The 15,225-nt window shown below is 40.1% G+C and overlaps 1 protein-coding gene across 8 annotated transcripts in view; it reads left to right on the top strand.

Moving 5' to 3' along the window:
* Positions 1-15,225, top strand: part of Ptprm (protein tyrosine phosphatase receptor type M) — a 750,652-nt gene that overhangs the window by 591,476 nt on the left and 143,951 nt on the right. For all 8 annotated transcript variants that reach the window (XM_090353479.1, XM_090353477.1, XM_090353478.1 and 5 more), the window contains one exon: positions 2,473-2,660. In XM_090353479.1, the coding sequence (XP_090209605.1) occupies positions 2,473-2,660 (188 nt within the window). The remainder of the gene's footprint in view (positions 1-2,472; positions 2,661-15,225) is intronic.

Here is a 15,225-nt window from a genome sequence, read left to right as displayed (position 1 = left end):
ACTCAGGGCCGCATGCTTTCTTGGCTGATATTGTACCACTTGAGCCATTATTTCAGTTCAGCTATATGCTGCTTATTTTGAAGATGGGAATCTAGTGGACTTTGCTGCCTTGCCTGGCCTTGAACCTCATCCTACAGAGTGGCTAGGATTAGAGGAGGGAACCACCAGGACCCAATTAGTCAGCAATTTTTGATTCAAGAGGTAACCCAGTTTCCTAAAAGAAAACTATTCTGTCTTCAACATATACATACTAGCTAAGAACATTCTAGGTGGACTTGGTGTAGTGGTTGAGTGCTTTAAGATGTGTTCTATATTTGAAATGAGGCCAACGTGTCACGATTCAGTGCAGAAGGGTTGTATAGAAGTGACCACAGCCCTGTGGCTTTGAAACTTCAGAAACACCTAAGTCCTGGGATCAGAGTGGTACTAGGTTGTTGATGAATCCACTTGAAAGGCCTGTATCACTTAGGTGCAGTTTAGAAGTCTTAACCCACAATGAAATGCAAATTCATTATATCCCTTCTACAAAGTATAACACTTAAGAGAAGTAGAGAGGCACAGAGGGGAAACTAATTAATGTTCCATTTATTTTAGTATAAAGAACAGAAATTCCTGCTGGAGGAATGAAAAGCCCAGTCGATTTTAGTACTTCAGTACGGATCCTGTTTATCAGTTGCTAGACCTTGGCACTTGCCAAGCAGAACCTCTAGGGTACAAAATTTCCAGGTGTCTTTGTGACGGTTAAAATGGGAACATACTTATTGCTAAATTTCAAAGCAAATCCAAATGAAAAAAATCATAAAGTCAACTTACCACCCTCTTTTATTTTGTCTTTGTGTCTTTAGCCGCCTTGTAGTGATCCAGGTGCCATTTCAGCAACAGCAACATAGCTACACACCTGTGTGCCACCTTTCATACCATGCATCCCCAGGGGCTTTGCAATGCAGACAGAAGTGAGGGTCCGAGACAAGCCCAGCTCACCAAGCATCCTAAGGCTAAATTTTCTTTGGAGCTGAATCTCTGAGTACAAAAGTTTTTTAAAAAAATCAGAAACTCTAGCTGAATTCCTTCTTGATATCTCATCTGGTAATTCGCCAACATTAGAAACACTTTTCAAAAAATATTTTAATTCTCTATATGTAAGATTAATTTGGATAGCATCTACTTTTTAGCTGACTTCAGCTTTATATTTTGATGAAAGCCACCTTCAATCATAAAGAAACTAAAGGGATTCAGCATTGTAGTGAGTTTAACCTGTCGAATATGAAATTCTTAATCAAATAGCACTTTCCTGCCACAGACATTTTTTAATATCTACCATTTCTACAGTTCGTTAATCTAATTTACAAGTCGTCATTCATTAAAATACAGCCTCTTTAGGCTTATTGGACCAAATTCTGACATTTAATTTTGTTCCACAATTTGGTTGAGGAAAAAAAATGTGTTGAATACAAATAAGCTTTATTTAGTCATTACTTGGTTCATGGGGAATGAAAAGCAAGTATGATATTAACCTTAACCTCCTTATCATTGAGTGCTTATATCTAATACCTCCATCCTAAGATGATGGGAGACATAGAGGCTTTGTCCTCTGACCTCCTCTGAATACAAACTTTTTTTTAACAAATGAAATCACAAAACTAAAAGAAAAACTACCTGTAACTATTCACACAGTACTATTGCTTATGCCCTGTTTCCTTTTTCTTCTCCTCTTTTCTCCTGATATGTATCTTCTTAAAAGTGCCAATAAATGGTAAGTTTCCCAATTTGTCCCATGGAGCAGTTTTGGAGGGAGTGGGAGAGTGTGTGTCTCACCTGTAGACTCTTCTGGTGGAGCCAGCGGGTTGCCCTGAGCTGGCCTGCATGTTTGCTGTTGTAGAACATTCCACGTGTGATGTGTTGGTCCTCAGTATTTTGTCAAGCTTTCAGATCCCAAAGCATGCAAAGGGACTCATCCAAACCTTTTCCTCCAGTCCAGGCTCCCCTCCCTTCCCACTCTTCTTTGATTTTGTGTATGCAACCCCCATTTCCATTGCTAGCTTTCGAAGCCAACCCATTTTGTGCACTTTTGATTTGCTCACAGAACATTCATACTGAGTTTATTTCCGCCATCACACAAACGAGGGAACAAAAATTTGGAAGTCTCCAAGTCTGGTTCTGAGCCAGGTCTTGATGAAGTTTCAGTTGGAAACTTCTACCAATTTTAGCAGCAAAAAGGCTCTCATTCTTGAGCTTTGCAAAAGCAAATAGATCGTTTGGACTGCTTTGTAAAACCAAAGATTTCTGCCTCATTCCTAGCAGTATTGCCGACCCCATTTAGAGTTCCTAACGTGTAACTTTTCTTTCTTGGTGAAGCTACCCTTGGGGTTGTGTAGCTGTAGAGTGAGGGAGGCTTCAGGCAGCTTCTTAGCATTCTGTGACCCCGAACTTACCCACTGGCTCGCCCTCACTTTCCCTGGCTTTCTTTCCTAGATGAGACCCACACAATGGCCAGTGAAACCAGCAGCCTGGTGCAGTCCCACACTTACAAGAAGCGTGAGACAGCAGACGTGCCATACCAGACTGGGCAGCTTCATCCTGCCATCCGCGTGGCAGACCTCCTACAACACATCACCCAGATGAAGTGTGCAGAGGGCTATGGCTTCAAGGAGGAATATGAGGTGAGCATGTCCCAGACATAGTGCATTTCCACATGCAGCAAACCACAGGTACAGGGAAATGCCAGAGAAGAGCTGGTGGTTGACTGGTGAATCCACTTCTGGCTGCTGGTGAGACTTATTGCCAAGGTATTCACATGGACCAAGACAGAAAACAGCAAACAAACACAGAGTCTACCTTCCCCATTCTTCACCTCTTTGGTGTTTCTTCTAATTAACTACAATGCTAATTAACTACAATGCTCAATCCTCATTTTGTAGGCATTATCTCAGGAGGAAAATGTCCAATGAAAGCAATTTTAGAACAACTATTGATGTCATGTATTAAAGAATTAGATGACAGGGACTGGCTCTTATCATGGCCCTGACAGCTGCTATTGTCCTGCCAAGCGAGACAGGAGCACATCACCATCCTGGGCTCTCCTGGAGGCAGCTATCAAGACATTGCTGGGAAGATGATAGTCTCCTACTAAACATAAAATGCAGCCACTACCCCTCCTTTGCATGACCTCTGCCATGAGTGGATTTTGTGAAAGGTCACTCAGGAACTTGCATGAGTCAGACTCAGATAAGCATATCATTGCTTGAGGGTGTGCATAGGTGAGAAGGAGCAGTGTGGGAAGGTTAGATTGTTTTATGTTATTACACTTAGTTTACAATCATTGTTGAAGGTGAAAAAGTATGATAACTCAGGGTAGAAATAGAACTATGTAGACATGTAGCTTTTCATTTTGGTTCCAGAGTTTGAACTCAGGGGCATCCACTCACTCAGAGCATGTCTCTGAGCTTATGTCTGGTGTTCTACCACTTGAGCCAGTCCTCTACCCTTGACATATGGATTTTCAAACCTTAGAATATGTTTCTGATCTGTGTTTACATCCTTACATCATAATTAGAATATATCTCATTTAGAATTACAGTTCTTTTACTAGTGGTTCCTAATTCCACTTAGAGCCTGGGAGCATCCAAGTCTGCTCTGTTACCTCTTATGGGTCCACTCACAGTGCTTTATGTCCCATTCCAGGTGCCACCTGCTGTGGGTCAGGCTCCTTTTAATCCTGATTATGGAACATTTCACCGTATGTGAGACTGATGTTGGCCCAGCCACTGCCACACATGGAGAATAAGACATAGATAGACACACCTTGATCAGTTCATGAGTGAAATCTGGTGTGTGGCCAGTGAGCTCCTTTTAGTAGACTACAAAGCCAGGGAAAGTAATCCAAACTATGTCCTCCGAGGGTGATTTCTATCAAGAAAATATTTTTCGTATGAAGTTCTGAATTTTAACAACCCTGAAACTCTTAGATTTACCTTTGCCAGTTCAATGTATAATTCAGTGGAATTGACTGCCTTTGCATATCGCCTCATGCACTTTTAAAGGGTAGTCTAGGAATTAATAGGATTAAGAGTGAGACTTCAAAAGCATTAATATCTTATGAAAGACAAAAATTAGGTTATTGAGAAAATAGAATCCTAATGAATAGATATGATGTCTTAGTTCTAGCCAATATTCTGAATGTAGATATTGCTCACATGTTTATTAAAGATGTTAATGTCAAAAAGATTAGTTACAGGTTCAAATAACAATTTAAAAATTAGCTGAGTCCAATTTTTCATGGACTGTTTAAAAATACCTACCTTGCGATTTCTATAACAAGCTATAAAGCAATACATATTTGAAAGTATGCACAAAAATTCATTTCCTACTTGGATCTCCTAGAGACTTTGGATTTATTTCTACAAATTGAAGTGTCTTATATTCGTTTTAAGCATATTATGATTGACATCTCATTTAGACTTGTTCTAACCTTTCCAGGTGCTGGTAGCCCACATCTGTAATTCTAGTTACTCTGGAGATTGAGATCCAGAGAATTAAGGATCAGAACCAGCCCAGACAGAAAAGTCGATGAGATGATCACCAGTTAACCAGTAAAAAGCAGGACTGAAGTAGTGGCTAAGTGCTAGAATCAAACAAACAGAAGGCCCCAAGTTAAAAGCCTTCTTTGGAAAAGGAAAGAAAAAGAGTTATTTACTAAAATAAAAATCTTATAGCCAGGAGCCAATGATTCATACTTGTGGGATAATCTTAGCACTCAGGAAGCTAAGACCTAAAGATCAGGATTCTAAGCCACCCTAGAGAAGAAACTCTATCAGACTCTAATCTTCAATTAACCACCAAAAAATCAGATGGGGAGGTATGGCTCAAGTAGTAGATTGCCAGCCTTGAAAGAAAAAGTTAAGGGAGAGTGCCCAGGCCCTGAGTTCAAGCCCTAATACCAACACAAAATTTAAAAATGTTGTGTTAATTGATTATCTAAAGAAAGAAGGGGAGGAAAAGATGCAAATAATATATTTTAGAAAATTAAATTGGGAAAAAAATAGGAAGGAGCAATGAGAAGAATATGAATGGAACATCTTGTTAAAGAATTCTGTCCCTTAGTAACACTGCCCTATATGCCTTGCTGTCCTCCTGGGGCTTTTCAGTGTTGCTTGGGAGCTATTATCCAGGAAGTAGAGTGTTGAAACTGTCCAATGAGAAGGGCCCTTCTAAGTAGATCCACCTGAATGCCTGCTCATCTGCCACCTTTGTGTTCTTTCTGAATTATATTAGATTTGGCCCTTAGCTGTGTGACTTCAACCAAGCATCAGGAAGTTCTCAGTTCCATGAAAGAAAAGTCCTATTTTGCAGTTATTCTTGCTGTTACTTTTACCCTATGTAGTTTTTTTCCTGGTGAGACTCTAGGCATCTTTTTTAATTGGGTACACTTTTAAAGTTCAGCTAGATTTTTTGTTCAGTCATTCTCTGGAACATGTGCTCTTTCTCTGAGCCTTGGGCAAGTCCCCTAAACTCTCAACCCTCTATTTCTTTATTTCTAAAGTGGAATTTTGACGGTATCAACCTTACAAGGTTGTTGTAAGGATTAAATCATGCAATATGTCATTAATGCTAGAATCCTATCTAGCATATAGTAATCATTCATTTAAAATGTCATCTTGTGGAAGAAAAAGTACTAACTTTCAATGAGATCTAAGATAAGTTCACAGAACATTCTTTGTAGGGAAACTATTTTATGTTTAGGTTTCAGTCTATGTCATCTCTGTCACCTCACACAGTGAACCCCTCACTATGTGAAAACGTGTCAGTACGTTTTTCTACATCTCTAAGAATACATAGTTTTTTTTGTTTCTTTTTTCCAGTGCTGGGGCTTTAACTTGGGGCCTAAGCACTGTCCTTGGGCTTTCCTCAAGGCTAGCACTCCACCACTTGAGCCACAGCATCACTCCAGCTTTTTATGTGGTACCAAGGAATCAAACCCAGGGCTTCTTCCTTGTTAGATACACATTCTACCACTAGGCCACGCTCCCGACCCACACATCATTTTCTTACCAGGTATCATATACAATCAAAAGGTAACCTAGAAATAGCTTGGTATTGGGGATTCTCACCTATAATCCTACCTACTTAGGAGAATGAGTATCAAGATTTGAAGTCAGACCAGATTTTTAGAAAAACAAAACTCCATGAGACTGTTATTTCCAATTAATCAACAAAAGACTGGAATTAGATGTATGTTTCAAGTGCTTGATGAACAGTCTTGAGCAAAAAATGCTAAGGGAGAGTATCCTGGCCCTGAATTCAGGCCCCAGTACCAGCACAAAATAAAACTAAAAATTAGCCAATAAAAAGTAGAGCTGGAATCATGGCTCAAGTGATAGAATGCTAGCCATGAGTAAACAAGCAGAATAAGTGTGAGGTACTGAGTGCGAGCTCCTGTGTTGGCACAATAAACAGATAATGTACAAATAAGTAGATTTGATTCTGTAGTTTAATAATGAAAGTATTTTAAATAGATGCTAAAATATAGTGCTAATTATATTACTGCTAAAATAATATTTCTACCATAAAATTTTTATACCTAAGGAAATCCCAAGGAATAGTATAGCTGGTGACTGTAGAATGCTCTTCCTCTGATGTCTTTGTCAGTGTAGATTCTGGAAGGTTGTTTGCTTGCTTGCTTGCCAGTCATGGGGCTTGAACTCAGCGCCTGAGCACTGTTCTTGAGCCTTCTCAAGGCTTGTGCTCTGCTACTTGGGCCACAGCATCACTTTTGGCTTTTTCTATTATGTAGTACTGAGGAATGGAATCCAGGATTTCGTGCATGCTAAGCAAAAAGTCAACCACTAGGCCACATTCCTGACCTGGTTCTGAAGAATTTAAAGTAGCTTATGCACCATCCCCAGCACCAAAGACACTGAAGCTCCCTGCCCTGGGAAGCTCACAGTTCAGAGGAAGCAGCTAGGTACTAATGGTGGTATCTCTTATCAAAGTGCAAACTCTCCAAGTGCTTTGAAGGCCAGTGTTGGGTCCACAAACCAGCCTAGAGCAAGGATGACTCTTACTTGAAGGATGAGTGCAAGTTGGCCAGAAGAAGATGAAGGGTCATATTGCAGATGAGGTGCTGGAGAAATAGCCCCAGTGTTGTCTGAACATTGCAGATGAGGTGGTGGAGAAATAGCCCCAGTGTTGTCTGCCCGAGTTACAAGTGATCAGGGCTTCAATTCAAACAATCAGAATAATTATCTTTCCTAAATGTAGCCATTTCATAGGCTAGTTAGGATGAACAGCTCAGTTGTAAAATATTATTTGTACAAGGCATCTATGTATTGCTTAAAAGGTAACAACTAGCGCCCCAATGCAGTAAGGAGGAGAGGGAGAGAAAATGTCTCTTGAGAAAGGAACGATAGTATCATGGCCCTGTTGAGAAATGCTCCATAGCACTTAGCCTGCAGACAAGCTGAAGCAGTGGAGGTTGCAGACCAGAGTCACCTCCAATGATGCAAGCCACCCCACACACCAGTACCATGATGACTCAGTGTGCTCAGCCAGGCTCTTTCCGGTTTCTTCCAATAAATGTATGTTGGGAAAACCCAGTAACCTAAGCTGCACACTATTTTTGAAATAGTGTTTTTTTTCCTCTGTAAACCCTAGGACAAGCAATTTTTCTTTGTCTTTTCCAAGACACTACTTTTCCTCAACACTACTGAAAGGCCTTCTGACTGATGCTGGAGTTGACAGAAGAGTGTCCAAACAAGAGGCAAACATGGGGATGGGGAGGAAATGGCGCCACCCTCAGTGTAGATCTTTTTATTTGATTTGGTTCTAACAAGATAGTCACATGGCACATCTCACCAGAGAGACATAATAATTTGATTCCAAAGAAACTCAGACATGAATCACAATAAAGAAATAAACATGAAATTGAATGGAGAATGGGATGTTGTCAGCAGAATGGCTCAGGGATCTCAAGAGAAAGACCAGGTGGAAAGGGCAAGTTTGTTTATGTGGCTGTAAGGGATGAGCTGATTCTTTCTCCTGCAAGCAAAGGGCAGTCTGTGGGAACCCCCTGGGAACAACATGGTGATCTCAAAAATAGAGAAAGGACATAGCTGCTCTCCAGGGAGCTCAGCCTCCCTGCCCTGCAGACAGCTTGGCCTTTGATCAACTGGAATTGAAAAGTGAACTTTATCACAGCACTGTGGCTCAGCCCTGACTCTGTAGACCTTGAGCTAGATTCCAGAGTGCTAGCCCTCCGGCCTAGCAGCAAGAGCACAGAAAGTTGTTCATGTGCATTGAGTGCAAGGCAGTGGTGACCCTGCACAAACCTGGACAGGAATTTTCTCCCCTTATGTGCTTCCCCAGGGCTTTATTCATACTTCTGATTTTTACCTACTCCAAAGTCCTTTCAGGCATCTGAGCAGAAAGACATCAACCTTAAATAGGCAGACAGCCAGACTATTTGGAAAGCAATATGTACTTCTGGGTCTGTAGAATTATGATGGAAGATCTGACAGCAACTGAAAATGCTTTCCAATTAGGGCATGCTGGGAAACCCAGGGGTCCTGACTCAGTACCTAATGGTCTTGCCTCTGGAGGCTGAAAGCTTATTTTATTAATACCAGAGCTGAAATGTATCCGAAACATAAGGAACTCTGGGTTTGTTCAACACAAAGGCAGTGGTTTCTGTGAGGTCTTTGTCTATGTTGTCCATGAGAAAGAATTATCCACATGTTCTCTCCCCCCAGCCCCACAACCTCCCCTCTAACATCCCCCTATCTTTTTTAGTTTGTTTGTTTCCCTTATCTGAGAAGCCAACACTTGTTAGAAAGAAAGTACTGTTTGAGAACCACCACTCTTTACCCAGGTGGCTGTTCAGATTCCCCATCTCCAAATGCTCTTCAATGGGAAAAGCCCTTAGCTGAGAGGACAGGTCCAGATTCTTATACAGCCCAGTACTCAGTATCCCTCTCCCCGCCTGCAGAAGGAGAATGGCTCGTACTTGTGGGAGAGTTTTAAGAGTACTTTTCAGTAGCTCTTTTGTTGGGTTTTTGCAAACAGAAGCACAAATAAAAGGTGGAATAAAAAGTACTTGGTGTGACAGCTGCTGGAATCACTAGGCCAACACCAATCGGTGGCTAGGCTGTAGTGCAGTTAGCCATGGGAACAGGGGGTGCCGCCCCCACTGCCAGCCCACACACTTCTCAGACATGCTTCTCCCTCCCCATTTCATAGGCTTAGGCACCAGCTGAGTCTATCAATGGCCACAATCAGTCCAGGTTATTTTCTATCCCACAGGATACAAAACACACAAAACAAACCCACTGCAGGCTGAGGCTGGGGGTGGGGAGTGTAGGAAAGGAGGCCTTGGCAAGCACTGCAAACACATTAAGAATTGCATTGCAGCAGCTGCGTCTCCAGTGGCTCGGGTAGTGGCCAAGTGATTTTGATAGTTCTTTTTGTCCTCTTTCTGTGTCTCTCTCTAATTATTATGGTGATAAGAGATTCTAAAAATTTATCTCTGAAATGTTAAAGATTTCTTTAAGCTCTTTGGGCAAGACTCATCTCTGTGTTTATAGACACTTGCTTAAAGTAATAAAGGTTATAGCATATATGTATATACACAGACATATGTATTAAATATATTTATATATTAAATAGATTTAAATATATACATATATATATATATTGTGCTGTTATGCCTAGCCTGGAGCTTGAATACAAGGCCCTGTACTTGCCCCCGTAGCTTTTTTCTATTCAAGGCAGGCACTTTACCACTTGGCCCACAGCTCTACTTCCTGCTTTTTGGTGCTTCATAGGAGTTAAAAGTCTTATAAACTTTTCTTGCTTAAGCTGTTTTCAAACCATAATCCTTAGATCTCAACCACTGGTCCCCAGCACAGAATACTTTTAAATAGTGGAATTGATAGAACTTTTGCACTGAGTACATGGCTTAGTTTTTCTCAAATGCCATTATGATGTGGAAGTATCTATCGCATTTGTTGCCTGCTGCACTTTGTTTAGCTTGCTTTCAGGACCCCTCTCTAGTCCTAGCTGATATTTCTGCCCCTAGTTCCTTTTGTCCTGGCCTGTAGTGACTTCATGCACCAGCTCAGACTTCAGAAAACTAGGTGACAGAGTGTTTTCTTTTCTGCAGCTAGCTTTGTCCTCACCCTGATGATAGCTCATGGCAGCTGACATTTTCCAATTTGTTTGAAGCACTTGTAGGCAATGCCTGGTTTTTATTTGGAAGCTGGTTTTAAGACTTTTCTTTATCTAATCTGAGAGAAGTTGAGCCATTTTCCCACTTGTTAACATGCTTTTAGTGTCAAATGTCATTAGCCACGAGTGCTTTTGTGGGAGGCTGAGGCCCCAAAGGGACTGCAGATGGTGCCTTCCTGTGTCCCAGCCTCTCGATCCTCATCCCCCACCTCTATCCCAGCAGGTCCCAAGTTCTGACTGCTCTTGCTCTACATCAATGTTCAATCAATCTCTAACTCCTTACCTCACTGCCAGTGCATTTTACCCATGCCCATCCCACCACCATTTTCTGTATAAGACATGGATAGTGTTGATTTTGGTGCTGTAGATTCTTTACAAAATCAGGAAATCAGCAGAGCATGTTAAAGCCTCAGTGACATGGGCTCAGCTTGTTTAAACCACAGGAAGTCTCCTCCTTGTTCTCTACTCCAGCTCTTCTGAATCTGTTGAATAAGCAGAGTTTTAGGCTATAGGCCCCACTCCAGGGAGTCCATATGTCAGGTCTGGCCAGTCACTACAATGTGCCAAATACAGATTTAAGTAAAGGACAGAGAAAAGAGATTTAAATGAAGGCAGCATAGGTATGCCACCAGAAGAGGCAATACACTTCAGTTCATTGTCCCCATACGGACATGGGCTTTAGGCTAAATCAAGAAAGAATTAGTGGCAGAGGAAGAAAGCATATGTAATTATTGAGTAGTCCTAGTTAAAGTTATGGTCTAGTGGTCAAAGACAGTGTTCACAGGTTACCTGGTTGTTCTGTATCTTGAGATTGGTTAGGCAGGGCCTCGTTAAGGTCACAAGGGCATTGCTGCCTACAGGGGAGCTATCTTGCAGTGGGAATGCTGCTCCCTCCCTTTCCTTGGGGAAAGTTTCTATTCTAAAGATGTCATCCTTTCGTGGAACCCAGTGTGATTACAGGAGAGATTCTAAATAAATGAGACATATGCAAAATGGAGGTAGAGATGCCAAGCTTTTTGCTTTTTTTTTTTTTAAGAAAAAAAAAGTTGGTGAGAATTACCATTCCTCAAACTCCCACCACTCGTGTGTGTGTGTGTGTGTGTGTGTGTGTGTGTGTGTGTGTGTGTGTGTGTGTGTTATGTGCTCTGTGCTGTATATTATGTGGTCTTTTCAGAATGACTTCCAACTTCCTTTACTTGCCAGATCCCCAGACTGGCCTTGATCTTCTTCTTCCACAGTCTAATCGCTCTGTGTTATAATAATATCATAGACAATGTAGTAAGTGATAATATACTAGGCGATGTGTTAATTGACTTATTCAGTGGATGCTGAAACGATTTCTGTATCTATAAACACATGTACTTCTACATGGAATAAAGTTGGTGAGAACTGTTCTGTCAGCCAGTCCAGATGGAGGAACTGTAAAAGTAGTCCATTTATTTGGGGGTCTTAGGATTGTTATTTGGAAGATTTGAGTTCAGGTCACAGCATCTGTGTTGGAAAGGAGACAGGAAAATTGGAACTTAGATGGCTACTGAATGTCGCGAAAGGACAGGGACTCTATGACAGAAGATAGAGAAAGGAATAGATGAGTCCATAATCTTTTACCACTTTTCTATGCCCAACCCCCAAGTTCTTAGCACTATCATGTAATGGTGTTAGCACAATGTTGTGCCAACTCTCCCTAGCATCTGGAGTGTCTACAGCCCTAGCTCCATTCTGTCACTGGTCCCCACTGATCTACTTGTTAAGATCATCAGTAATAAGGGAATATAAGGACAGAATGTTTTGATGTTTCTTGATTTGTTTCAAATTTCTAAGTTTCTTTTTTCAGTCAAGGGACTTGAACTCAGGATCTGAGCACTGTCCTTGGGCTTTCTCAAGGCTAGAGCTCTATCACTGGAGCCTCAGCATCACTTCCAGCTTTTTTCTATGTATGTGGTACTGAGGAATTGAACCTAAGTCTTCATGCATGCTAGGCAAGCACTCTACCACTAGGCCAAACTGCTGGCCCCACTTTTAAGTTTGCTTTTTTAAATTATCTTTAAGTACTTGCACAAAGGAGTTGCCATTTAGCAAAGAAATTTATGAATACAATGCATCTTGATCAAAGTTGCTCTTGTTTCACATTTTATTTGGGTGAATTCATAGCACTGCCACATGTATTATTACTACATCAAAATAATACTGAATGTAGCACTGATGACTCACACTTGCAATCTTATCCACTTAGGAGGGTGGGATGTGAAGATCAAAGTTTGAAGCCAGCCTGGGCAAAAAGTCTGTGTCATTCCAATTTCCAATTAATCACTAAAAAGCAAGAACTATCATTGTAGTTCAAGTGGTAGGGAGCCAACTTTGAGTTAAAAAGCTAAGGACAGCACCCAGGCTCTTAATTTAAGGCCCAATACTGGCCAAAAGCACAACAACAATAATAATACTGAATTAGAGCTCTTAAGATTTGTGTGTTTGTGTATGTGTGTGTGGCCAGTCCTAAGGCTTGAATTCAGGGCGTGGATGCTGTTCCTGATATTTTTTTGCTCAATATAGCACTCTATAACTTGAGCCAAAGGTGCACTTCTGGCTTTTTGCTGGTTCATTAGAGATAAGTGTCTCAGGGATTTCACTGAAATTACAGGTGTGAGCCACAGGCACCTAACTCTCTGAACAGGTTTGTTTTTTGTTTTTGTTTTTGTTTTTTGACAAGGTTAGCACACTACCATTTGAACCTCAGTTCTTTAGTTCCAACTTTTTGAGTGGTTAATTTGGGGCTTAGAGATTCATGTACTTTGCTCAGGCTGGCTTCAAATTGAGATCCTCAGACCTCAACCTCTGGAGTAGGTAGGATTACAGGGATGGGCTTCTAGCTCCCAGGTTGGAGCCCATAAAAGTCTGACTTGTCATTTCACAAGAAAGTAATAGAACAGCTTTTCCAGTTTACTGTATTTTATGAAACAAAATAGTTTAATGTAATAGAATTAGAATTCCCATGTATTATTTACTTTCTTATAGATTCTTAAAACTTTTCTATTCCCTGTATCTTCTGTTGCCCTTTAGGGAGACGTGAACAAATCTCTTGTCTGTTTACTTCAGCGAATCATCCAAGAGATACTGAATAATTATAATGCATTCAGTGTTAATTATAAATATGCAGTATATGTTTTATATGTATTGTATTTATTTGCTTTAGGTAATTATGCATTTTAGTTCCTTGCCAATTTTATGGCCAAAATATTTTCCTTGGCTGATTACTAAGTGTATTTTAAGCTTACTTCTTGAATCATGAAGAGAATATACTATAAATCTAATTAACACGATTTATTTACCTAAAGAGAATTCTTGCTTTTACAAGTTTTGCTCAATTTGAATGGCAAAAACAGTTGTAAGGATAGAGAGTGACTTAATTTGTTTATGAAATATTCCAAGCCCAATTTATTGTTATTTTCCTCTATAAGCAAAATGTAATTTATGGAAGATATCTGGAAAAATTTAAGAAAAGTATATTGGAAATAAACAATGAAAATCACTCACCAGAAGGTAGTGCATGCCAGCTCATTCCAATAATCCAACTACACAAGATGCCTACATTATGATTTTAAGCTATCTTGGGCAAATGATTAGTTCGATCAACAAATAAACATGTGTGGTGGTATCTGCCTATAATTTCTGCTACATGAGAGGCATAGAAAGAATTCTGATCTGATGCCAAACTCACATAAAAACACAAAATCTATCTGAAAAATAATTATAGCTTGAAAGGTTTTGGTATATGCCTGAAGTGGTAGAGTACCTGCCTAACAACCACAAGACCCTGCGTAGAAAGGACAGAAAATTATCTCTACATGGTAGTATATACCTGTATTCCCAGCACTAGTGAGTCTAAATCAGAATGATTTTGAGTTTCTAAGTTCCATAGTGAGATCTTGTTTCAAAAGGAGAAATCATCTATAACTTTACTGTCAATTCTTGGTAAATTTCTGAATCTTAATGTAGAATCTTAATGTTGCAATCTTAATATTTCACATTTATTTTCATGTAGCATTATATCTCAGAGTTTTTCTACTTAGTATAATATCACAATGGGTTCATTCCATGAACCTTGATATAAATAATTATTTAGATTTACCATCATTTTCTAAAAGTATAATTTAAGAGGTGGAATTTTGGGGTTCAAAGGATACAAAATGCTTCAGGCTTTTACATATTGATGACTGGCTCTTGTGAAAGGTGGTACCAGTTCACATTTCCATCATCACACCATAAGAATACTTGACTGAACTCATCATCACTAAATGAGCATTGATCGTTTTTGGTTAACCTTTGCCAGTTTGATGAGCTAAAATGTCTCGCATAAATATTGAATTTTAAGCAAGATGTGTTTTCATGTTGGCTGGACAAGTGGAAATTTCCTCTGTGAATTATTCCTGCTGTTTACTTCTTTGGCTCCATGGCTTTCCTACAATGAAAATGGGTTTGAAGTCCTTAGTGTTTGCTTTTCCATAATTTTAGGATTACCTGGTCCATGGGATACATGGACCTTCTAGAAAATCAGCTTCATTCAAACCTTGTGTGATTAGGAATTACTAGAGATCCAGTCATAAGGCTTGGGATAATGAGCTCTGTCTTCACTTACTCATAATTTTTTTTTGTGGGTCATGGGGTTTGAGCTGGGCCTGGTGCTACCCTTGATCCAATCCCCACTTCCCGTTTTCTGGAGGTTAATTGGAGATAAGAGTCTCAGGTCCTTTTGTGCCTGGGCTGCCTTTGAACCTTGATCTTCAGATCTCATTCTTCTGAGTAGCTAGGATTACAGGCATGAGCCACTGCCCCCAGCTGACTCACTCATAATTTTTTTAACTTTGTTAATAAACTTTCTAAAGCTTCACAAAATCCTCCATATATTCTACCTTGTTCCTTATAACAATGGTATCTTTTAAAGTTGAATTTTATTTTTGTCACAAGTTTACAGATTAGATACCCTCATCTTTCATTCTGACATACATAAGG

Source organism: Megascapheus bottae, chromosome 19, assembly GCF_031878675.1.
Source record: "Megascapheus bottae isolate mThoBot1 chromosome 19, mThoBot2.hap1, whole genome shotgun sequence".
Classification (NCBI taxonomy): domain Eukaryota; kingdom Metazoa; phylum Chordata; class Mammalia; order Rodentia; family Geomyidae; genus Megascapheus; species Megascapheus bottae.
The sequence above is the reverse complement of the archived record's forward strand: the minus strand, read 5'-3'. Positions and strand labels throughout refer to the sequence as shown.